Source organism: Lichenostomus cassidix, chromosome Z (genome assembly GCF_008360975.1).
Source record: "Lichenostomus cassidix isolate B80296 chromosome Z, HeHo_3.0, whole genome shotgun sequence".
Classification (NCBI taxonomy): Eukaryota; Metazoa; Chordata; class Aves; order Passeriformes; family Meliphagidae; genus Lichenostomus; species Lichenostomus cassidix.
In genome coordinates, this window is record NC_139511.1 from 3115544 (window position 1) to 3140783 (window position 25240).

The 25240-nt window shown below is 38.7% G+C and overlaps 1 protein-coding gene across 1 annotated transcript in view; it reads left to right on the forward strand.

Moving 5' to 3' along the window:
• FBN2 (fibrillin 2) overlaps window positions 1-25240 on the forward strand; it is a 112431-nt gene that overhangs the window by 43712 nt on the left and 43479 nt on the right. Inside the window, exons 16-24 of the mRNA XM_085042171.1 lie at window positions 4104-4256; window positions 4967-5020; window positions 8415-8540; window positions 10711-10836; window positions 15843-15962; window positions 19755-19892; window positions 21220-21270; window positions 21436-21561; window positions 23020-23247. Coding sequence (XP_084898297.1) covers window positions 4104-4256; window positions 4967-5020; window positions 8415-8540; window positions 10711-10836; window positions 15843-15962; window positions 19755-19892; window positions 21220-21270; window positions 21436-21561; window positions 23020-23247 — 1122 coding nt within the window. The remainder of the gene's footprint in view (window positions 1-4103; window positions 4257-4966; window positions 5021-8414; window positions 8541-10710; window positions 10837-15842; window positions 15963-19754; window positions 19893-21219; window positions 21271-21435; window positions 21562-23019; window positions 23248-25240) is intronic.

Sequence of the window (25240 nt, forward strand, 5' to 3'; positions counted from 1 at the left end):
ATTTATTTTGTTTTTCTTCATTGAAAAACAAGTGGAATTATCAGGTTAACTTATTAACAAATTAAATGCATCAAACTATTTCATTCTAAATAATGTTGACATCAAACCACAGACAAGATGCAATTCCATAATCCTAGTGTTAAAAGACAAGAAACTTAATTTCCTCTGTGGAATTGGAGACGCACCATTGCTTATTTGCCTGTTACTCATATAAATTAAACTTGGAGTGCTTACTCTTCCTAGGATCTCTTTCTGGTTTTGAGGCATTTTCTAGTCTGACAAGAAATAGTATTTTGCTTTGTAATCAGCCTCTTATCCTCTCAAATGGTACTGGTTGGCATTTAAGAGATTCTGCATGGAGCTCTGCCAGGAGCTCTAGCATAACTTGAGAGAGTTAATGGGACAAAAAAATGGATGATTTTCAGGCTGGTGAAGAATTATAGAAATGTGGAGGACAAGAAGTGTTCAATCCCTGGTTTTCTGCTGATTGCTGATGAGGAGGGTGGAGAGGAATATATATTTTACAAGGATTTCCAAGAGTTATGGCCCTGCATGTAATTTGCAATACTGCAAAGTTCCTTAGGTAGATTTAACCCACAGGATATCCCATCTTTGCACTCTGCATATCAGAACACTAATTCTATATCCGCTAAATTTCTCATCTCCCAGCTCCTGCATGTGTCTGTAATCAGGCATGTTAGTGACCAAAGGCCCTGCAATTATCATATTTATTAATCAGTGGTGTGACTGCTCTTGCTGAGGAGCACATGGATGTTGTATCTGCCTGTGTCTTACGATCAATCATGTTTCCAGAGAAAGGAAAGACACACTGCATCACAGTGTTTGGAGGGTATCCCACGCCAAAGAGATGGGAAATGCTAAATCCTCATGTTGCTCTTACCAGCTCATTTCAAATAACATTTCAGATGGTGCAAAAGTTTGAAATTCTTTAAAACAGAATCTAGGACAAGTGTTAGCAAGTGCCGGCACAAGCTAACCCCTTTTGTTACCATTTCTGCTTAAAAAATGCATGATAAAAACTGAGAATGGCGTAAAAACATGGCTCAAAAAAAGCTAAACCACATTCTCAGTCTCCCAGAACCCAAAATTTCTCGTTTTAAATAAATTAAATGTTCTGGTAAGCAAAACTGTACTAAAGATTGTACCAAAAAAAGCAAGTTGTGTTCCCTCCTATGTGGTAGCTGACTTGTTTTCTTCTGGTTTATTACAAGTTTGGAGAAAAGCAGGGAGAAATTAAACAATGAAAAAAGGCTTGGTGCACTGTTTTAATTTGGAATTTCACTTCTCAGTGGCGCACCAGCAAAACCAGATTTGAGTACAGGCTGTTCAGTACCTTTTTTGTGTTCCAAGTTGGCCTCATCTTTACCTCTGTCAGGGATACAGCTGCAAAGAATCAATACAGTGCTCAATTTTCTGTGCTTTCATTTACCTGATGTTGCCACAGTTCTAGCAGCTAAAGATTTCACAAGTTGGCCATCATCTGTGAACACCATTTATTTAGAAGTGTTCAGCTCCACATGTTACATAGCTTCAAGGTTTACCATAAATGCTTGCATGTTCAACAGGAAATATCATTAATAGGACAAAAAAATCATAAAGCAGGATAATGATCTAGTTGGAAAATTAATTAAAAAGGATGATGTAATTATTCCAGCTATAAAGTAGCGTAGGAAATTTCAAATACTGCATAACAAAATATCCTCACACATGACTTTTAGAACAGAATTTCCAAGCCAATCCACTGTTCAGAACTGTGTGTGTTTATATATAATCCACATGCTGTGTTAACTATAGGAATTCTGTGTCTGGCTATTCTATCCCCATGTATTGCATGAGCTAAATAATACTTTTCAGACATTCTGGCTGCTAGAAGACTATTTGTAGTTTGAAAATTAATAAGTTAAATTGAACATCTTCTAAGAGCATTCCCAGAAGTGTGTTAGTTAACTAGCAAGGAGTAAAAAATCAAAGAGCCCACAGTCCAACTGTCTCCCTCTTTCTCTGAGATCTATTTTATTTCTGAATAATGACATTGATCCTGGTGGGAGTATTCATAGGGAAAAAAAAAATGTTTTACTTAGTATTTATAAGTGTGGCTGAATCAATCACAAAATGTTATGCAAGCTTGAAAAAAAAAACAGCAACGGGGAGCAAATGGTTGGAAAAGGAACAGTTACAGAGTCATGGAACAGCTAGATAAATACTTGGAGCCAAAGTCCCAATATTTGAATATTTGCAGGCTTTTTAGGTTTGGCTGTACTTCCAGCTGCAGCTCCATGCTTGGACACCTCAGCTGGCTCTGTCTGTGTCTGTATCACCTCAGACTTGTGCTGAGCTGTGGCTGCAGCTTCACACAGCACTGTTTGTGCTCTGCAGAGACACTTTTGATCCTCTCTGCCCAGAGCTACAGTCATCCAGGACAAAATAATTAAGCTTTATTTCACCCTGGTAGTTTTGCAGAGCAAAAGCTGAAATTGTCTGTCATAAGCATGGTTTGACTGAGGCTCCTGGATGGGGCAGTGACTTTCCCTGAGTGTGGGTCAAGCACTAGTCCACCTGATGCTGACCACAAGTGAGGTGTTGATAATTTTTGTAGGTGTTGAAGTGCTGCACTGCAAAATTTAAGAGTGTAGAAGTGAAATGCCTTGGGAAAGAGTGGAGTGTCCCTTGATTTGCTTCTCCATCTCCTCGTATTCACATAAGTAGGGGGAAGCCTTCCCCTCTGTGGCAGGGCAGTGGTTGAAGCCCTCTTGGTCACAGCAGAGCTTCTCAGAGTGGCAGCTGGACTTGTCTGAGGTGGAGGGGAAGGATGTGATGCCACTAATTATTTTGCAAAGTACACGAACAGACATTTCTTGTGCAAAAGTCCCTGACTACTTTCAAGCATTATAATCTTTTCCTGATGTCAAGTGCAAGCAAATTGTACTGGCTTCACCTAGGATCTTGGCAAGGGAAAAAATCCTGAAATCTAGGCCATATTTAGCTGTGCTCCAGAACTGTCTGTTCCATGGGACAGCAAAGGCAAGAGAAAACATTTATGTGCAGGCAGTGCTGTTATACAGGAGCCAGCTTACAACACTCAAAGAGCCGACAGAACACATGAGGAATTGCTCATTTCTATTTGGATTGGCGCTGCAAATTCAACATGCACTGCAAAACCTTTCATGCAGCTTCTCTTTGTTGTTTTGGGGTCATACTTCAAGCAAGCAACTGTCTGGATTCTCTCAAACCCATTTTGGTTTCTGAGTCCACTCAGGCTCATGTCCAGGCCACAGTGTATGGTGGTTTTACTGGGGGACTGACAAGGAGCATGAATTTAAGCCATGTTCTGTCCTGGCCCATAAAGATACCTGAAACAGAGAGTATTTCTGCAGCTCCAGCAGTGTCTGTAGAATTAGAGGAATCAAAAATAAAGGCTGTTTTACTCCATCTGTATCTTGCAGTTAGCAATTACACATTTTTAGGACTGTCTCCAATCGCATGCTTGTTAAAAGATCTCTAATACTACCCTAGAAGCAAACATGAAAAAGGAATTGAACCCTGGAAAGACCAAAACCCAAGAAGAACGGCAAAAACCCAAAACAAAACAGATAAAAAACAGTCTTGGAGACATTCCCATAGTTTTTGGACAAGTATAGCAGTATTTACCAGCCCTGGGCTGCTGGTGAGCTATCCTACCTGAGGAACTATTTTGAAAGTAAATAAGAGGTGTCTGTGGTACTTCTCAAAGGGTAAAATCAGCCACCACATGCTGATCCAAGGCATTCCATGTTTCTTACTGGGATATGTTGATGGATTTACAGAGCTGCTTTGGGGTGTGAGTTGCCTTTGCTGGGTGCTGTGGAACACTTTTGAATTTACCCACAAAATGCTGGCTTAGGTCGTTGTAAAGTGCCCTGGAGAAAGCTCCAGGAGGTAACCATGTTGAGAATTGGCCTTGGTGCCATCAGTGTTATTGAGGCAGTGCTGATGCAGCCAGTGCGACCTTTTTGTTGACCTGAAAAGGGATGGTGTGCATTAATTTTGCTCTCAGCTTGAGGAAATAAGTGTTTCTTTTATTATCCTTTTTTTTTTTTTTTTAGATACTCATGTGCGTAGCACGTGCTACGGAGGCATCAGGAAAGGGCTGTGTGTTCGTCCCTTCCCTGGTGCTGTGACAAAGTCTGAGTGCTGCTGTGCCAACCCTGACTATGGCTTTGGAGAGCCATGTCATCCCTGCCCTGCTAAAAACTCAGGTAAAACCTTGTGGTTTTTTGGGTAGTACAGCAAACACACAAACTTAAAAAAAAAGAAACAAGTCTTGTTGAGATCACGTTGTTATTTCGTGACTTAAAGAAAAGTGAGTAGGGTACACATGGGTGAAGTTGGACTCCTGAATTAAGTATTTACTATCAGTAATAATGCTTGAAAGAGAATAAGCAGAGTTCTCCAATGATTCTGTACATTTCCTGGTCCAGTCAATCTGGTTTAAGAGAGCAGCCCATATTATTTCTAGAAATCTGTATTTAATTTTATAAGAGTCAATTCTTCAAGTAAACCCAGGGACTGATTAAAAAAAAAATCTCTTGACTGCAGAGCTGTGATGATGCATCTTTCCATTCAGCAGAAAACTATTCAGAAAAAAACCAAATACAACTGACATTATGATTGGAAGCAATAACTTGAGAGGACAATTGTGTCAAGACTGTGAAATCACCTGAGTGTGTAACTCTGGTTGTCTAATTTTGATTTTGTATTCATATGAAAGTTCAGGGTGGAGTGCTACATGACAGATTTAACTAAATTATCTATAAATTGTTATGTCGTGAAATTTGGTGTTTTGTTAGTTACATTGTAGAAAAAAATACTTTGAAAAAAGTCAGGTGGATTTAGTTTAGGATGAAAGAAGATGGAATACTGGAAATAATATTTTCTTTTCCCCAACATCTCCACCTCATTTGGGCAGCTGAGTTCCATGGCCTGTGTAGCAGTGGAATAGGTATTACTGTTGATGGAAGAGGTATGTTGCACATTTTATTTAATATATATTATTCAAAGTTTAAAAAAGATACTCAGAATCATATTTTTCAATAACGTGCTAGAATGGTGGGTTTTACCTCAATATTAATAGGTTGATTTTAGGATTTTAGTTCTCAAAGTAAAATATTTGAATGTTGTCTAAAGAAAAGGCTGGAATTAATTCTCTGCAACAGTGGATTTTTCCTGATCCTATCAAGAAAAATAAAGTAATCTGTTTTAAAGTTCTGACCTATAATTTTTTATATTTTAGTTTATTTTTGAGATTAGAATTCAGGTGTAAAACAGCTCTTCCTCATTTGGGGAGTGACAGGAGTCACTTGCATTTGCAGCTGATTTTCAGTCAGCTGGGATAGTAATAGAGCAGTTTTCACTCCAGATCCAGTGTTCACCTATGGATCATTTCCATGGACAGTTTAGTTATCTGTAGAGTTAAAAATTGGAAGGGCTCTCACTGAAAAAACCATATCCTTAGGAAAAACAGTCCTGAAAGTGACCACTTGCATTTAGTACTGGGAACTGTAAAGCTCCAGATCCTTTTTCCACAGAGAGAGGACGAGATTTTAAAAAGTAATGGCTGAGCCAGGCCTGAAATAGGAACAAATCACGTTGCAGGTGCCAGATAAGTGGAATGGGTTGAAGAAGGAATAGGGGAACACAGGAACATAAATTTCTTGCTAGGTAGTTGTCTGATGTGTTAAAAATTATCCTTGTCTGCATTAAAGCTCCTGATCTATTCAGCAGGAGCAGAATGAGAACTCCCATCATTGTATTTAGTAATAGCCTAAATAATTTTTAAACTAGTATTTTAATTTAAAAAATTCTGGTTTTGTCAGGTACTGTAAGTATCTGCATATTTTTTTCTTCATTGCTTAATGTGTTGAATGTTTACAAGAAATTTGAAATCCATGGAATTTATAAATTCTCTCAGTTTCCTTTTTAGTGAATGATTTGAAGTCCATTGAAGAGCCTCTAAATCTCATGGAGAAATAATGTCAGTATTCAGTAATATTGCTGTACAAGCAGAGAATTTGCATGTAGTCTGGTAGGGAGGTTATGTGTCTTTTTGGACACATAGAAAATACAATTTCTCATTAAAACATGAAAACAATTCATGCTCTCTACCAAATGCATGATAAAGATTGCGGGTTCATGTCTCAGCTAAAATCCTTTGTTTAGGTTTTTAAAGGAAACACAGGATTCTCTGTGTGTCTTGCACAGCAGCATTGCAGCCAATTTTCATGCTGCTGCTCCTGTCACTGCTTGTGCACTGCTTGTGTGCTTGTCCCCAAGACCCAAACATGTCTAGTAAGCTACAGAATACCTTTTTCTCTGAAGAAAATAGAAATCTGAAGTATTAAGCTAAATTGTATTTTCTTAGGAAATTTTTCATGTGTCTCATGGCACTGAGTTTTATCCAAGGATGGTGTGGTTTTTCCAAATGCATCTCTGATTAAATGTAAATCAGTATCTAAACTGCACTGAGATTAAAAAAGGAAATGTTCTTTACAAAAAGTTGAGCCCTACAAGTATAAAACAAGCCTTTCATGAAGTCATAGCTAGGCCAGGGCCCATTCTGTTCTTTCCAGGGTTTGGGAAAGGAGCTATTTAAAGTGATGGTCTTACCATATGGGAAGGAGGAAAATACTGAAAAACCCTCTTTTCCTCAGAGGCAAAAAAATATTAAAATTAGTCTGTTCCTGTTCTTACAGTTCATATGAATATTTTGGAATTTTCCAGCTACAGCAGAAATTTTATATGGGACTGTAAATGCAGGGAATATAACTCATCCATCATCCTGTTCTGACTGTCTGAGAAAAACTTTAAATTTCCAACAAGTTCTAACAAACTGAATAGTTGTAGCTTAGACCTATGCATCACTTCTGTATAAAGAAAATTCTCATGTCACATAGTAATTTATAACTCCTTACCTGGATCCCTAAACCACAGGCACTGAGTGCACAGGGTGGGTATCGTGCATGGAGTTTTTCTTACAAACACTTAGCTCCCTGCCAGTTGAGGTTGGAAAGGATATCTGGAGGTCATCCAACCTAACCTTCTGGGCCTGTTGATGATCAACACAGATGAACTAATTAGTGATGTCAAGATGGATGGTGAAACTCCTGCTCTTGAGGGGTGTGGGCCAGGTGAAGAGCAGAGCACCCCAAATTTTATGAGCATGACCCTTCGGTTGTTTAAGGCATCAGTGGATGGGATTCCCTGGGAAACTGCCCTCAGGATTAAAGGCTTAAAGGGTTAGAGCAGGACAGAGTTTTGAGGATGTTCTCCTGAGATCACAAGAGCTCTCTGTTCACTCTTGTAAGAAATTTGGCAAGGAAGGAAAAAAGACCAGCATGGCTGAGTAAGGACCTCCTGGTCAAACTGAAGTGTAAGAAGGAAATGTACAGTCAGTGGAACTGTCACCAAATCTGCAGGAAAAACAAAAGCCCTCCAACAACGTTTTAATGTTAGAGAGTCAAGGCATTACTTTGTTATCAGGCCAGGATGTACCACAGAAATCATCTCTTCTACATGTAGCCCAGGTGTGCAGACAGAATCATTCCATGATACATGGCTTTTACTCAATTTCTCAGATATTTTATACAGTAAAAATACATAGAAAAGTATTGGGTCAGTGTTCATTGGTTCAAAGTTGAGCAAACCCCCAGTATTCAGTTTCCCATTGGATCCAAGTCTCCTCGCCTCTGATGTGAATTAGATTTTTCATTCTTCAGGTTTTTTATCAGTCTTTTCTGGGCCAGATATCTTCACCTCTGCTGGAGGTGGTGTCTGGGGCTTTTTTTAGATAGCCACTGATGTTCTGCTGATTGCCTTTATCTTTGGGTTCCTCCAGTCTGTCGATATGCTGAGTCCACCAGACCTCATCTGGTAGAACAATGCCCTGGAAGAAACCTAAAATTCCTTTTTCCGGGGTAAAGACAAGCAGAACTTTTTGACTGAAGTTATACAAAACTTTTAAACTGGTATCTTTTCTGGCAGAACCAGGGGAGAATCCCATGAGGAATACAGGAAAGCTGTCCAGATGTGTAGGAATGGGGTTGGGAAAGCTGGGACACACTGGGGCCTAGTTTGGCAAGGAGTGCCAAGGGTAGGACAGGCTTCTGTGGGGACATTAGGAGTCTTTGGCCCGTGTAATGTGGTCCAAAACTGGACACAGTATTCCTGGTTCGGCCTTCTAATGTCAAATAAAGGGGAATAATCACTCCTTTTAACCTTCTGGGTACACCTGTGCTGTCCCTTGGCTCTGAATGACAGTGTCAAGATCCAGTGAGTTAGGTGTTGCCCACACCCATCACAGGAGCAGGTTTGTTTCACCTTTCAGTGTCTGACTGTCTTCTGTCATTGTGCTGGCACAGATATTAATGAGTGTGCTCTGGACCCTGATATTTGCCCCAATGGGGTTTGTGAAAACCTGCGTGGTAGCTATCGCTGCAACTGCAACAGTGGCTACGAGCCTGATCCTGCTGGAACTAATTGTGTGGGTAAGTTGTTTGCTGTTTTTATTGTGGCTGGATTGTTTTTCACTGCATTGATGCTAATCTGACTTGGCAGAATTTAGGTTGCAAGACATCTACTTCTTCAAGCTACAATGAAAATGCAAAAAATCTGGAGTGATGCTTCTCTCGATCATTGTATAGTTATTATTCAGTTATTTTCCTGTCATTTGGTGGGTGAGTATTGCTATTTGGGAAGTGTAAGCAGGAGGTAACAATGCAGGTCTCACTCTCTGTCAAATTAATTTTATTATTGATGGTCATACATGAAACACTGTGGGTTTGTTTTTTTGGTTTTGTTTTTTTTTAGAGGGACTTCTTGTCTCCAAAAAAAGACAAACATACAAAAAGTGTGTTGTACAATAATGTTGCTTATAGCCTTGTAATTTTAAGCAGGAAGGTGACATTTGTTTAAATTAAAAGCTAAGGGAAATTTCTCTGAAACCATCAGGATGTCCAAAGTACTGTCCTCAGGTACTGTATTTTGGGGAATTGCAGCTCTTTGCACCTAAAGTTTTACTGATATGTCACTGCTATTTGTGCTCTACAACACTCCACAACTTTTGGTGGGGAAAACCTGGTCTCTATAGCTATGATATTATAGTTTTCATATTTAACATTCCTTCCTGGTGATGCGAAACAAACATAATGTAAGGAAAGTGTTTCCTTTCATCTGCTTGAATAAAGGAATTTTACAGCTAGTTACTTCCTAAAGCCCTAAATATGACCTTTTGGCAGGAAAGGCACTGCTGCAGAAAACTGTTCTTGGTTTGTTGTTTTTTTTAATGCTTCATGTAATACTCGTATTCCAAGAGGATTTTATGGGAAGGGATTTTATTTATCTAGTTACACTTGAGATTAGGTAAGTGCTAGTATAATCTGTGTATTTACTTAAATAAAGATAAAGCTTACTGAATGTGAGCGTGTGTTTATTCTTAGATAGATTTTTTCCATAAAAGAATTAAAGTATGGACACTCAGATAAAAAGTTGAAATATTTTAATTAATGATAGAGATTATGAGCTGCCAGGGAATAAAAATGGCCATCAGTCAGAATGCAGACAGTATTTTTGTCAGGTCTGAGTGGGTTTAGAAAATGAGCTATATTGTTCTGTGTTTTTACAGAGCATGTCACAACAGATTACAGTCCAAATCTGAAGTTATTCTGTGAGATTCTGAGGAAATAATGCATTCATCACACAGCATGGTTTGGGTTAAAGGCTTGTATGATGAAGCTCAAAATTGCTCTTGAAAATGTCAATTTACAAATCCATCTTCATTTTCTTGTCTGAAATGAGATAGATTAAGGACAGGTTATCTTAGAAAAGCTTTTTAAAATTTATTTATAGCTGCCAAACTTAAATCTTGGGTTCATCATCTGGGGAAATTTAGGCTTTATTGTCTGACTCCTAAATGAACTCATAAGCACAGTTTGGAAAATTTAAAATAGTTGGGGAAACCAGAATTCTCCAGATTGTAGTTATATTACATTCTCACTTTTCGTCTATAATTTTAAACTTAAAAAATTCTCTAAAAATCTATTTGACTTAAGACTTCAGTTGCAGTATTAGGTTAGGTAACTCAAGCAGTCAATAAATAGGAGACACTGTGGAGCAGGATGAAGTGCCAAGTTTATCATGACTTACCCTATCAATATTCTTTATAAGCTTAGGTTGTTGAGACATGTGATGGGCATTAGAGGAAAGAACTTAAAATTATATATATTTTTTTCTTTCATAGAATAAATAAAAGGGCAACGAGAAAGACCCATTACTTTTTATTAGAATTATTTTCAGTTAGTTTAAGAAGAGTTCAGGGAATTATGTTAATATATGGGGTTTTCCCAGCCAGTGTGCTTGGTATCCTGGTCTTAATCAGAGTTATTTTTAAATACAGTGTTCCTCTGGAGGGGAGATATGTGTCTACACTTGATATGCCTGCCATAGAGGAATTGTACGGGATAGATTTTAATCCACTTCCTATATAACAAAAACAAATTTTTACCCATAAAACAGAACAAGAATTAACGCACTGATGTTTGTGCATTTTTAAAAAAATAAATACCAGAATTTTTTTTTTAATAAAAACCTGAAGATGAACTAGAGTGTTGGAGCTAAGAACTGTGACATTTGGTGATGGTGTGGCTGCTGTCCCTGCAGATGTGGATGAGTGCTCCATGAATGGGCTGCTGTGTGACAATGGGCTCTGCAGGAACACCCCAGGCAGCTACAGCTGCTCCTGCCCCAAGGGATACCTGTTCAGCTCGGAGACAGACACCTGTGAAGGTGAGGAACCTGGCAGTTGTGTCAGTTTTGGTGTTTATTGTGTCAGTGTCACAGCAAAACCATCACAGGAGTGCTGGCAGGTACCAGAGGAAAAGGGAGAACTGTGATGTTGCTAAATCTTTACATTCCGCTAGTAATTTCTCTGCTTTTTAGTGTTGCTTTTGAATGTCTTTAAAGGTAATAATTTCATTTTTACAGGAAAATGTTTTCATTTCCTTAGCTACAACATTTTTAAACTACAACAGAGTGAAATATGTGCTTGTCTTTGATCATGTAGCAGGAATAGCATGTTTGTCATTTAGGAAAATGCATCTATTTTGATCCCAGAGTCTCTTTTTTCTTCTTTGTCTTCCTCTCTCCCTTCAGTCTGTGGTGATAGTTAATTCTAGATTAATTGCTGTTATCTGTGATGCATTCCAGGATCTGCGTATTGCTGCCTAGTAATACTAAAATTACTAAATTGTCCTTTATTTTTCAGTATAATCAAAATTGCTTTCTTGTGTTACTGTTTAACACAAATGTTAAAAAAATAAAAATGTGGGGGGAAAAAAGGAAGATGTACCAAAAAAAGTAAAATTGGAAGTATTAGCTTATGTGCTTACTCTTAATTAGTATTCGGAGTAGTAGTTTAGTAGTAGAGTTAGGAATAGGAGTAGGACTACTAGTAGTAGAATTTTACTGGTCTTCTCCTTTATTTGTCTTTGGGTTCCACAGTCTGTAAATCTCAGTATTTGTAATCATTGGAAAAGTTTTTATAGTACATTGTTTTGCATTTCGGTGACTGATGGAGAAGCTGTAATTCTTTGCTGCAGAACACTTGTTACATGAACCAGTGTAATCCAGATTTTTCTGAAGAGATGGAAGATATTTCTGTCCTCAGCTGCTTGTTATTGCTGATCAAGCAGAATTTACTGCCATACAGCTCAGCAGATGTATAGAAAGTGGAAATATTTTAGATTGTGGCAATATCAAATCATAACCATGTTCTGTAGGAGACATCTTCACCCCTCTTGCGCAAAAAAAATTACATTCCTTTGTATTTTAATACATGTGGGTTTCAGAGATCACCTTTAAAAGTTAATTCTGTTCTTCTTGCATGTTACAAATTGTTAGTTCTTGTGCAGAGTGGGGTTTTCTCGTGCCAACCCCCATTGTCTCAGTGCCTGTGTACCCACAGTGCTCAGGAATTCATTCTTCAGGGTCTGTCTGTGTGATCAGTTTCTGTGCACTGGAAGATTTCTGTCTGTGAAAACAGTGTACTACATGCCCCTCATGTGCTTGTTTGTGAAGGAATCCTCCAGACAAAAAAACTGATTTAGTAAGGGCTGGGGAGGCATTCACTACCCAGATCACCAGAGCATAAAGCACAGACCTAAAGCGAGGTGGATGAGAAGCCAGAATGCAGCCTAGCCAATCTTGTTGAAATAAAATGTATATAATACATTTTCAAACAGTAAACTCGGATTTATTTCTTAATGGTAGTGATACTGTTAATATTTATACATCTTGAATCTCACTGTTAGATTGATGTCTAAATTTGGCCAGTGAGGTAAAAAAGCCACTCAGGAGGGGTTTTGTGTAAAAGTGTCTGTAAAACCTATTAAATGTGTTGTGTTTTTACTCATGTCGAGTAGGCAGTAGTAATGTTAGCTTGGCAGCAGAGAAAGAAATTATTCTCCTTCTGCCCAAATCCTGTTTCACGTAATTTGTTCTGGAGTTAGAAGTTCACTGCTTGTAAAAACCTGCTGCAGTGGGGAGCTCTGTGCTGAGCACTGAAAATGCTCTGATGCTTATTAATCACCAGTATATTTTTAATAGGACTCTTACCAGCAACTCTGAACAAACAACATAACCCTTTGCTGGTTTTGTTTGTAGTTCAGTTGAAATTTTTTTTATCAGTTGGTTGCAAGGAGTAGGAGACTTGTTTGAGGCTCCAGAGCCTGTGGAAGTTGAGATTTTTACGACAAGCTCCATGGTTTAGTTTGTGTTTCCAGTGACATAACTAGTTAAATGTAAACCAGATGTGCTTTGAAGTTCATTTCCAGGAATGTACAGCGGACTGTTTTAATTCTTGTTTCTCTGACGTTTACAATGTATGCTCACTTCACTTAAGAGAAAAAAAAAATTTAAAGCACACCTCAATAAATATCTTCATGCATAGTGTTCTTTATTTTAAAACACAAAATAGTGTTAAAATCCATTTGATGTCTTGCTTACTCTTTTTAAAATAACCATTTAGTGTTATTAAGGTACAGAGAAACAATTTTTGGAGTTTGTTTACTCTGTGTATATGATACTTTTTCACTTGATTCAGCAGTGCATGAATGCTGAAGTGCATTTAATACCATATTTTATCCTTTTTTTTCCTGGATGGTGGTTTTGGGACGTACTCAATGCGCTATTATCAGCCTATTACTACCCATAGTCATTTGATTTGGGGTTTTGTTTCTTTTTTTAGTTCTTACTTAGCATAGTGCTAAAGCATATCAAATGCAGACAGGCCTAGAGCATGGCCCATGAAGCCAAGAGAGCTGCTTCTACTTTCCAAAATGTGTTAAACTTTAGTAGCTTTGTCCCCTCCATCTCCACTTTTTCCCTTCTTTGGTTGTAGTTTTGGGGACATTTACTTCCAGGTGTGGCCTTCAATTATTTTTTGTCAGGTTTGGGTTTCAACTCTGAAAATGTGAAAAAAAAAAAGATGTCTTTTCATAGAATAAAATTGGTTGTAATCATAACTTGCTAAATGCCAGGGAGGATTAAAGATAGGCATGATAACCTTGTATTACCCCTATAAATGTGAAGCAATTTAAGTTTCATTCTTACTATCCTAAATAAGATTGAAGTGATGTTTTAGATATTGGCAACTGTCTGATATTCACAGGGCTCTGCCTTGCACTTTGGTTGTGTCTGCAAACCTGTGTGTGGTCGAGCTGCCAGCTGTTAAAACAATGTGACACTTCACATGAAAATCACCCATTTTCAGCTTTAAATACCTTCACAGATGATGCCTGGTCCCTCATAAACTTCTCTGAAGTTGCATCTTAGGAACAGAAGGGAAGAACACTCATGATTGGTTGGACAGACAATACATACAATACAGATAAGACAAATACATATATCAGTTTTGTTAGTTTGTCCTGTCTTTTCTATTTTTTTCTCACTTTTTTAAAGCTAGGCAGACTTCTGAAAGGAAGAAGGCAGATGGAGAGGAAGCAAAAGTGCATCCTTCTCCCAGAGCACTTCTATTCAGAGGATTATTTGGCATAAAGTGCACATTTAGGATTACTGTTTTGTGTCAGTGTGGCTTGTTTTCTGATTTTAAGAACCATTTGTTTTGGTTTTTTTTTTTTTTTGCAAAAGCAGCAGAGGCCACTCCCTAGTACCAGGTGTTGCTGTCTGGGGAGGGAATCAACAGAGGCAGGGAGCATTCCCTGGGTAACAAAAAGTTGATTTTTTTTAATGACAAGTAACAGAGTGTGAAATATATTCACAGGGAGGGTAAGGCCTTGGTGCCCTGGGTGCAGAGTAGATAATTGCTGGTGAGGACTCTGGCTTGCCAGCTTGGACACAGACTTAGAGCTTATTCTGTCTGAGCTAACAATGAGGCACATTGTCCTGACCTGATAAAGCCTCTTGGATTTTATATCTCTGCATCTGTGGATGATTAATCTGTAAAATGGGCAATCTACAGTTTAAGAGTAGGCTGCAGAAACATAAAGCTCTGTCCTTGTTCAGAAAGTTGCTGACAGTCAAAGACAAGTCCTGTTTGCTCTTTGTAGATAAGTTCATTTAGTAAAGGATCTGTGAAAGGTGGTTTTTAAACTAAGTGCTTGCTTTTGGCATGAAGAGAGACATCACAGTTTCCAAAGTTTACTGATTTCTGGGCTTTTTTATATTTTCTTTTTTTTTTAAATAATATATGCCTATTATTAAAGTGTGTATATTTAAATACTTATTCTTTCCTGTGATGCACATCTCCACTGAAATAAAGTCTTGATGCATCATAACATTTTAAAATACCAAATGGTGTCACCTAGAAAACTTAAAAAAAATAAGGAAGACATTTCAATTTGTCTTGAAAATGATCTCTTGATGCTATTAATATCTCCAGTGCTTAGATAGATAGCTTATAATCAATTTAAATTAAGCTGGTTTAATGTACAGATATTACAAGATATTCCTTAAGCACTGCTAATAAACCTAAGCAAGCACTAAATCTTTTTTACTTCTGGCCTGCCAAAGGGAACTGGTTGGATTAGAATGTACAGCTTAATGCAGGACCCCTATTAAAAACCTAAATTAATTGGGCTCAGGAAGAAATGGTGGATAGCATCAGCAATTCCTCTTGGAGAGAATTTGTTAGTATTGTTTTAATCTTAAAACTGATTCCAGTTTTTAAAAAAATCATCAAATAAAGCTCTCTGCAGGGGTTCTACCCTTGCATGCAAACAGACTTAAAAACCTCACAGGGATAATAAGCTGGATTTAGGGGCTAAGGAGAAGTACCATTTATAGTATTCCAGCTACAACTCCTATTTCTTCAGCATTTCCATGACTAGAGAATCGCAGCCAGCATTGTGACATTTTGCTTCTGACACGGTTTTCTTAATTCTTCTCATGGAGCCATAAACGACAGAAACAATGAGGGCTTTGTTTGTGCTCTGCATGGTGTGGCTGGGAGTGCATTTGCATTCTGTGAAAAAAGAGTTTTGTTTTCTCACGGGACTCTGGTAATGGATGCTGGAGAACTTTATGGTCCATGGTGCTGGAAATTAACTGTCCTTAGAAAAAGGCCATTTAATTAACACTTTCAAAATGTGGGCCCTTCAAAATACAGGCTGTCTGTCCCTGTATCTTTTGAATACCTTGTTGGGAGGAGTAGAGAGGCAAATATTCCAGGCAGTCCTGGTCCCTCATAGTCCCTCATCAAAACAACATTTATAGTGTACAATACTTCCCAGAAGCACACTGCAGTTCTAATAATGCCTGCTGTTTGTGGGTTACAGATATAAATGAATGTGAAAGCAGCCCATGTGTCAATGGTGCCTGCAGGAACAACCTGGGATCGTTCCACTGTGAGTGCTCATCCAGCAGCAAGTTGGACCCTACAGGACTGATTTGTATTGGTGGGTATTTCCTCCTTTTATTTCCCCTTTTTATAAATGTATATATATACACACACATATTCTACATTTATAAAATACCTTCGCATCCTTTGAAGATTTTATTGGAAAAAAAGCAGAGTGCTGCAGGGATTTTATTTGAGTAAGCAAGAGCAGTTGTCTGCAGGGTGTCATTGGCATTATCTTTGGAATCCATTCATTAATGTTCTTATTCCTTGGTTTTCCAAGAAAACTAAAAAGGATTGCAGTCAACTGTATTTCGCAGGTGTTCATAAGCTGCCATTGTTTCATATTATTTGTGTGGCATAATTTAAATTATTGCAGGGTAGGTGTGGTGCTCCAACTGGATTGGAGTGTCATCAGTAAGTGGGTGATGCTAATTTTAAATGTTACTTTCATTTTCAGGTGGATTTGTCTGGCGTTTTTCATTCAACTTTCTTACCTTTTTAGGATTTTCTTAAGATAGAGAAATGAGTGCAAATATTCAAGTTTCTATTTAATGATGGAGTTCTTATATGCCTTAATGTGTTTTTTAAGTGAATGTTACTTCTGTGCCTAAGCCTTCTGTTATATTTCCTTGTAACATCACTGGCTGGCGAAGTTTATTATTGTTTTTGTTCTTTTCACATTGTGCTAATTTCTTGATATAACCACTCTAACCTATGCTTTTTTGTACCTCTTACTTTTACTCTTCTTTTGTTCTCACATCCAAAGGGGCCACAAGTTCACCAAGAGCATAATTATAACAATGTTCTGGATTTACTCTGCAAATGGTTTTTGTTGGATTGTTTACAGTGTGAGGTCCCATTTGGCCTGGATAGCAGTGATAAATAACATAAAATATAAACAAACAAAAAAATAGCTGAGTAGTCAGATAAAAACTGAAGACCAGGATCCAGCCACATACTGTGAGCCTAATCATTAGTTTTCATGTTGACCAAAATTGTCTCAGGAACAATGTTTTTCCACTGCAAGTGTGAATATTTTAAGACAGAGGGGTCAGGAGTAGAGCTATTGCAAGATATACAGATTTTTACTGCTAGAGCCCAGTTTTTCCACCTTGGCCAAAATTTCATTGGCATTGGAAGCCATGAGAGGAGGGCAGGCTGGGTTATTGAAAAGTGAGTGAGGGGCTGGAGGTTACAGGTGGCTCACTGTGTGGAAAAACTTACAAATATTCTTATCAAATATGTTCTATTTTAAATCACAAGTTGATTTTTCCCCAATACCACTGTAGAGAAAGACATATATTGAATGTATTTGTCCTAATTTTTTTTATCAGATTCCTTCTGTAAAGCACTGCTGTAGCAACACATATAAAAATCTTATTCCAAATCATAAATGAAGGGCTAAAATGGTATTGTGGTTTAGGAATTTTTTGTATTCTACGTAAGAATTATCAAAGTATGATAATATTACATCCTGGCAAGTTGTGGGTTTGTTTTTTTTTGCGTTCAGATTTGCTCTCATGTCAGAACCAGGATCAGTCCCACATTATAGAAGCAATTTTTTCTTTCTTTCTTCAATGATTATATGATGATGAAAACCTGGAGGCTGAAAGAACCAGGTGGCTCGAGCCATTTGCACCCATATAACCTGCAGAAATTCATCATAGATGTGAGACATCTGTCTCTTTCTGTGTGTTTTCCTGGGCAGAGAGAAAAATGCTTTGCTAAAGTTACAGTCAGAAGGCAATTCACAGCATTTGCCCTGAAACCTTCAGCAAATGAGGGCTGTTGGGTCAGCAGTTATAATGAAAACTTTCAGCAACAATACTGACATATTTTGCTTACATATGGGAAGCTTTTGCAATATTTATTCCATGCTTGTAGAGAGATAAAGGAAGTGGAATTATTTTTGAAGTGTATTTGGTGGTGGTACAAATGTTTCATTGCTATTTTGGAAATTGCCCACACCTTAAGGATACTGCCATTTGTGCTTTTTGAAATAACTTCTACATGCTTTTCATGCATTTTTTAGTCAAGATTCGTGGAGTTCATACAGGGCACAGTAAGTAGGGTGCCATCTGCCTGTAGTATGCATATATTCTTCTTTAAGTCAGAATCAAAGAGATAAGAGCAGCAGAAGGAATGCTTTGATGTTGGATAATAACTCTTTCACCAAAGATTTTGTCTGGACAGAAGAGATGATGCAAAATAAAGGAATAGGCTGAGAAAGATAAGACAAGAAGACTTTGGCAGGATAGTGTGGATGCAGCTGCTGTGAGGAGAGGCACCTGCAAATTTGTAGAATTTAAATACTTTTTGAGATACTGGTTTTGGTTTTCTCCTCTTATAAATTTGGCTAGTAAAAGGAAATAATACTGAGCTCCAGAAACTTGTAGTGAATAGAACAGAAGCATTACTCTTCAGTCTTGTGTTAATCCATGTCCTGACTTAGGTAATAAAGGTGTGGAAAAGAAAGAAGTCTCCTCTTCTATATTTGTGCAGTTGTTCAAGAGTGGAGCTCTGTCCCACATGTTGGAGACCACTGTTAACCTAAATAATACATATATTTTAACTGTTAATGTACACAGCCCAGTTTCTGTGTCTGATTTCAGTCACATTTTGGGTGAGGTTTTTTCCTGTTGCTTTAACCCAAGAAGAGCTGTGCTCCATGTGGTCCACACCATTTCTTACCATAACAGATTTGTAGAAAAGTTGAAGCTGTCTGGGGAAAAGTAAGTTGGAATGATATTCTGTGTTAACCACATTATTCCTCAGCATGAGGTATTAGTAATACATCTGGCTTTTTGCACATATATGTAAATGTTAAACCCAAGTCCTATTCTCCTTTCAGTAGTATCATACTAAGTTTCTCTGGGTCACTTTGCTCTGAACTCTTGAGGTTGCACCTGCATTTAAGCCTCACCCAGGCTGATCTCCCAGCTTGGGTTTGACCTTACAGGCTGCTTTTGCTGTCTGATCACCAAGGTTGTTGTCTTCCTCAAGAAATGTTGTACCATTTGAGTGTAACTTCGTAGAGGTAGGGAAGTGTAAAGGTGCTGAAGGTACAAAGTAGGTTCCTGATTTGAGATCTGCCTGACATTTGAAAAATCTGAAATCACAGATTTTAATACTTGAGGATTTAGGTGCTTCAAAAAGAATTTCAGAACATTTCAGGCAGCAGAGACAACTTTGCCTAGGAATCTTCTGTATGCACAGTGGCTTTCTGGCCCAAGGCAGAGGAGAAGAGCTGAATCCTCTCCTCTGAATGAGGGATGAATCCTCAGGAGCAAGAGAGTGGAATATAGCAAAATGCAGATAATGCACGAGCAGAACCAGACCCCTAAAATAATACAGAACACTCCTACCCACCACATTTATTTATTTTTTAAACTTACTTACAACCTTGAAGGCTGACCTTCAAGAGAGACAAGAGCACCTGCGTTTCAGAAAGGGTTCAGGCAGTCACCTGGGAAGGGGAGTCCCAGGATAGGATCTCTGCTTTTGTATCTTTTAGATGGATCAGTCACTAGCTGAATTAAATGAATAAATCCACTGCAGTGCCTGAAGACCTGTGCCAGCTCTGGGACCTGGACTGTAAAATGCCTCAAGCAGTGTGCTTTTAGTGATAGTGCTATTCCTTTACACCAGTTCTAAACTAAAATGTGTATACAAATATACATAATACATACATAATACATACATATATACATAATTACTCATAGAGAAGTTTTTTTCCTTTTAAAAGGGAGCACATGCTCTCTCTGCCAGCTGGTGTCATGAATGTGGAATGGCCATCTCTTGGGGCTGTAACAATTCTGTGCTGTTTTTGGTTTCTGTTCTGCTGCAGATAGCCTGAAAGGGACTTGCTGGCTTAATATCCGAGACAGCCACTGTGAGGTGAACATCAATGGTGCCACACTGAAATCTGAATGCTGTGCTACCTTGGGAGCAGCTTGGGGCAGCCCATGTGAACGGTGTGAATTAGGTATGCTCCAAAATCCTGCATCTTCTGGGAGAAGGGAAGAAGAACCACTAGTAGATTCTTATCATTTCTGTATATTAAAAAAACCCTAACAAAAAACCCCCCCTAAAAAACCACACAAAACCACCAACCAACCAAAACAAAGCAGCCACCAAACAAAAAATACCAAAGCCAAAACCCCACAAAAGAACCAATAAAACAAGCTGATTTATTTAGCACGACTTGTAATCTCCACCATCAGAGATCATTCTAATAACTTTGAAGCATACCAGGAAATAATATGTGAATAAACCTCTTAATGGTTACAATATGTTTCATCTCCACGGGGTTTGTGTATTGACTGGAATAAGGAGGTAAAGGACTGCAACAGTAAAGTGAAATATCTTGTAAAATTCTGGAGGACTTTTTATATTGTGGTCTGTTAACACTTTTTTCCCAGTTTTTTCCCAAATGCATATCTTATGCACCATTATTGATTGCAGAATAGTGTTACTATTAGATTGCAGGGCTAGTTCTGGAAGCTGGAAACAGGAATGCTAAACGTGCTCCAGTTCATGGCAAAAGTACTGACCCACATTCTCCCCATAAGGTTTGAATAATGCTACTGGCAGCCAAACTGGTGTCAAGATGTTTTAGCCTCTCATTTTTAATTGGAACAGTGACTGTGGGCACTTTCCCCCCCTGAAAAGCAGAGTGCAAGCAGCATGCAGCAGAGCTTTTAACTGTGCAGAGCAGCAAAGGTATTCCTTTGGACTTCTGGAAGCAGCATGGTCAGGTTAGACTGGGAAAACTGATCAAAACCTAATCAATCTAGACAAATAATTAGCTCAGAATGGGTACATTTGAACACTTAATTTCCTATTCTGTGAATAGTTAAATTTCATCAAGCTCTCAAATCACTGCATGATGCTACATTTTCTGGGCATGTCCTAAAACTATCTCATTGCTCAGATCCCTTATTAAGCTTCAGTGGGAAAAAAAAGCTGAAAATTGAAAGCACTAAATCTTTAAATCTTCAGGCAGCTTTAAGGAATTTTTCCTTTTAGCTACATCTGAGTCCAGAGACTGATATGATTAGATGCTAATCATTCTGGTCTCCATTAGGGAAAGGACATGAGAAAGTAATGGTCTAAGATTTAATTTCCTCAACTATTCACTTAGTTTAAGTAGCATATATGTGTCAGTACTTTCCTTGATTGAGGCTGGAGCATTCCCCACCTTACAGAGTCAAATTATGAGGGAATTCTGAAGATACATTTATTTTTAGATGTTCTGCTCCTACCTTCCTGTCACTCCAAAGCAATAACACATCTTTCTGTCTTGATTCCAGACACAGCTTGCTCCAGAGGATTTGCCAGAGTGAAGGGTGTTACCTGTGAAGGTGAAGTTTTTCTTCTAAATCACAACATCACTTTTCCCCTGCTTTGAAAATGTCATAAAAAGAGGATTTTTTTAGTTGTATCTTTCCTGCCACTTGAATTCTCCATAAAGCTGTGGTTTTCTCCTTGGAGCCAGCAGGTCACTGAACTCTTTGTGTCCCCCACAGATGTCAATGAGTGTGAGGTTTTCCCTGGGGTTTGTCCCAATGGGAGATGCATCAACAGCAGAGGCTCCTTCCACTGCGAGTGCCCCGAGGGGCTGACCCTGGATGGCACAGGACGGGTGTGCTTGGGTAAGAACACACCCCACTCTCCCAGCTGTGGCCCACAGCTGGCCAGAATTATTCTCAAAAGGGCTTGAAAGAAAGCATGGTTCATTTCTGGGTTATTGCAAACAGTGTGCCTGCTTAGATATCAAATATCTGCGCTGGTTTGGAGAAGAGCTATTAATTTCTTGGAGGAACATGTTTGTTTTGAGGCTGATTTTGCCCTCTGTGCAGTCAATAGGCTGTGCTAAAGTGCTGTCCTTGCGCTGACTCCTGTTCAGAAACAGCAGTGTCCTGGGTGATAGATGGTGAGCACAAATATTGGTGCAAATTGATCTTTTTTCCCTGACATTTGGGTGCACAAGGGCAAGATTTTGCCTTCCCATTAGGTCAGTCTGTCTTTTGCTTGACCTGCTTTGCTGCAAATGGGACAGACCCTTGAATATAATAACCATAATCAACTTCTTTGGAAACCCTACTGTTTTCTCCTTCTAACTGGTTTTAAAGTCAGCCTAACAACAGTCAGGGATTTTTTGTCGTTGTTTTGGGGTTTTTTTGTTGGTTTTTTTTTTTTTGATCTGTATTCATTCCACTATTATATTAATTTATGAACACAAATAAAGGGAGAATTTTTTTTTAATCATGAGTGCCACAAAAGGATCATTTTATAAGGTAGGATACTTGATACAGTAAAGAAATACATGTGTCTGTCCTGTCCAATACACACAGAAACCTAAAAAGCACATTCGTGTCAGGATAAGGATGTGTCTTGATATTGGGACACAATGAAAGAAATTCTTGTACTTTTATGTGGCACTGTTGTCTTTTGGCTGGTTTTAGAATTATGAGGCAGACACAGTTAAAGGGGTAAAAGGGTTTTACCTCAGTATTTTAAGAGGATCTTAGGTGCACAGATCTTCAAAGGTGGAAGATGCTAGATGCCCACACTGTAAAACACATATACAATTTTTATGGACCTTGAAAATTAGCATATCTGTCTAGAATCCCCCAATAGGAAACTTAATAAATGAAGTAATGTCCCCCTATTCTGAAAAATTCCCTCCCAAAGGAGGCTAGATCCCAGTTTACAAAATGTATTCCAGAGAGAAGGTTTCAACCAAGGTTGAAACCTCAAATTTTTGATAGCACAGAGCTCTCTGTCCTCCTGCTGTGGGTGTTTGGCCTTTCTGCCTTGCAGAACGCCAGAACTAAGCTAGAATATCAGACTACAAAAACTACAAGGACATAGGCTAAGGTATTGAGGATACAGAGGGTATATGAAAGGTATAAAATACTGTATGAAAGGGTATATATAAAAGGAAAGGCAAGAACCATCAGGCAACATGATGAGAAATGTAACTACGGAGCAGAAATAGAGTCCTGCGCAGAAGCTGAGCACTCAAGCATTGCTAACAGGTGACAAAATGAGGGACAATTTTGTGGGACAAAAATGTGGGACAACAAAAGCTCCCGTGTGTTTTGCAGACACTCGCATGGAGCAGTGCTTCCTGCGCTGGGATGAGGATGAGTGTGTGCATCCCGTGCCCGGCCGGTTCCGCATGGACTCGTGCTGCTGCGCCGTGGGAGCTGCCTGGGGCTCGGGCTGCGAGCGCTGCCCTGCCCCTGGCACGGCTGAGCACACTGCCCTGTGCCCCAGGGGCCCTGGATTCTCCAGCAGAGGGGACACCCTGACCGGCAGGCCCTTCTACAAAGGTGAGAGTTCCTTCTTGCGTCTGGAAGTTCATTGTGGATGCGTCTGATGTGCCAAAGGTAGGATGGAGATAAAACCCTACAGAGCAGTGTCTGTAGAGCAGGTGTTTGTTTATTTCAGTGCTGGAGGTGAGGGGGATCTCTCCACCTAGCTCACCCACCTTTCTCAAGTGCTGTGGTTCGTTTATACAGTACATTTCACTTGGTACTACTATGTCACTATAACATCATAATATACGCCCTGAAACAAATTTATATAATATGATCTCGTGGTTATAAATCGTTCTTTTGCACTGTGCTTGCACCTCCTCAATTCATTGGTCATGGGTGTCTTCTCTTCATAAAGGCCCAAGGTCTTCCTCACATCTGAACTTTTCACCTTTGTCTTCAGAGCATGCACAGTTATGGTGTTCCCTGGTCTCTCTGGTTCTGACTGCTTTAAATTCTGTATTCTGTGGCTAACTGGCTTTACATTTGCCAATTTCTCATTAGTGCTATACTTGTCCACCTTTGAAGCTATCCACCTGGTGAGGTTTTTGTTCATTCAGCATTAAGCAACTAGTTAACTATATAATAGCCATTACATTGTATAGAAAGTATAAAAAGTTATAATTCAGGTCATATAGGTATAGGAAGCTGTAATTCAAATAATATTGATAGAGAAAGTTATTATTCAGGTTGTATAGGTATAAAAGCTATAATTCCAATTATGTTGATGTAGCTAAAGCTATATAAGCACTTTGTAACTCTCACCTAAATTATATAGGCATGAGGATCTTGAGGGACCTCTGGGGTTTGGGACTGCTCTTTGCTTGCTTGAGGGATGCAATGAAAGTGTTTGCTGATGTTACAGGAGGGGGAATTCTCCACTTTCATGGAGCTCAAGTGCTTTACAGCAGCAAAAGGTGCAAATTCTGAATTAGGAAAGGAGAAGAAAGGGAGGTTACTGACGGGAGAGGAGCTCTGAATTATGGGAATAACAGAAAATGTGCACCTTTTTTAAGGTAGTGCTTTGCAAAAAGTAAACTGAGGGCCACAGGAAGATCTGTGAAGTCAGGGATTTTAGATGTAAATGTAAAATGTTACAAATATTTGGCCAGGGCTCTGTGAAAGAGAGACTGAAGGAGGATGGATCCTTTCTCTGGCTTGCAGAATTAGTAAGTGATTAACAGGAGAGGGTGTCTGTTGCATTGTGATTATGAGGGCAGTGACAAGCAGGATCTGCAGTGATAAAGGAGTAGGTGAAAGTGTTTTACCCAGTTTTTGCTAGCTTCACCTCCTGTAGAGCAACAAAAAAACAAGGTTAGGCTGGAAAATGTTAAGAAACCAGACCCAAGTTGCTTTAAGTGGCTAAAATTTGAGCAGAAAACTGTAGATTTCTGTGTGCAGAAGCTGACATGATCCAGAAATGTCTTAGTATTTCTATCTATTTTTTTAAAGGATGCATTCTGAAGCATTTTTCTTGAAATATTTTGAGTTGCTTGAGAAAATTTTGACAGATTGGGACCTCTGCTTCACATAATAAATCAGCTCTGATTTTCAGGAGTTGTTACTTTTAGGCAAAGTTCTTGACTTTCAGTGGTGATTTACAAGCAAATAAGGAAAATAATAACAATAGTAACAACAACAACAACAACAATTGTATCATCATTTGTTTAATTAGAAAAATTAATTATTCATTAGTTTATAATACTGAGATCTTGTTTATGCTGAGATTTTTCTGAGGTTTTTGCTTCCTATTTCTGCATTTCTATTTGGGCCACTATTGTGCTCCATTTGCAGAAACACATAGGAGATAGATGTTTATTTCACTGAAGAGGATCCTCAGTTAAGGACATTCCTTCCACAAATTATATCACAGATTGTGGGAAAGGTCATTCAGCTTTGTCCTGTGCAAGATCCTTTAACAGTTTATGTTACCCAGCTTTGAGGGGAGGTGAAAACTTTGATTTGATATTCTACAAAAGAAAAAATACCATTTACAAAACTGAGGTCC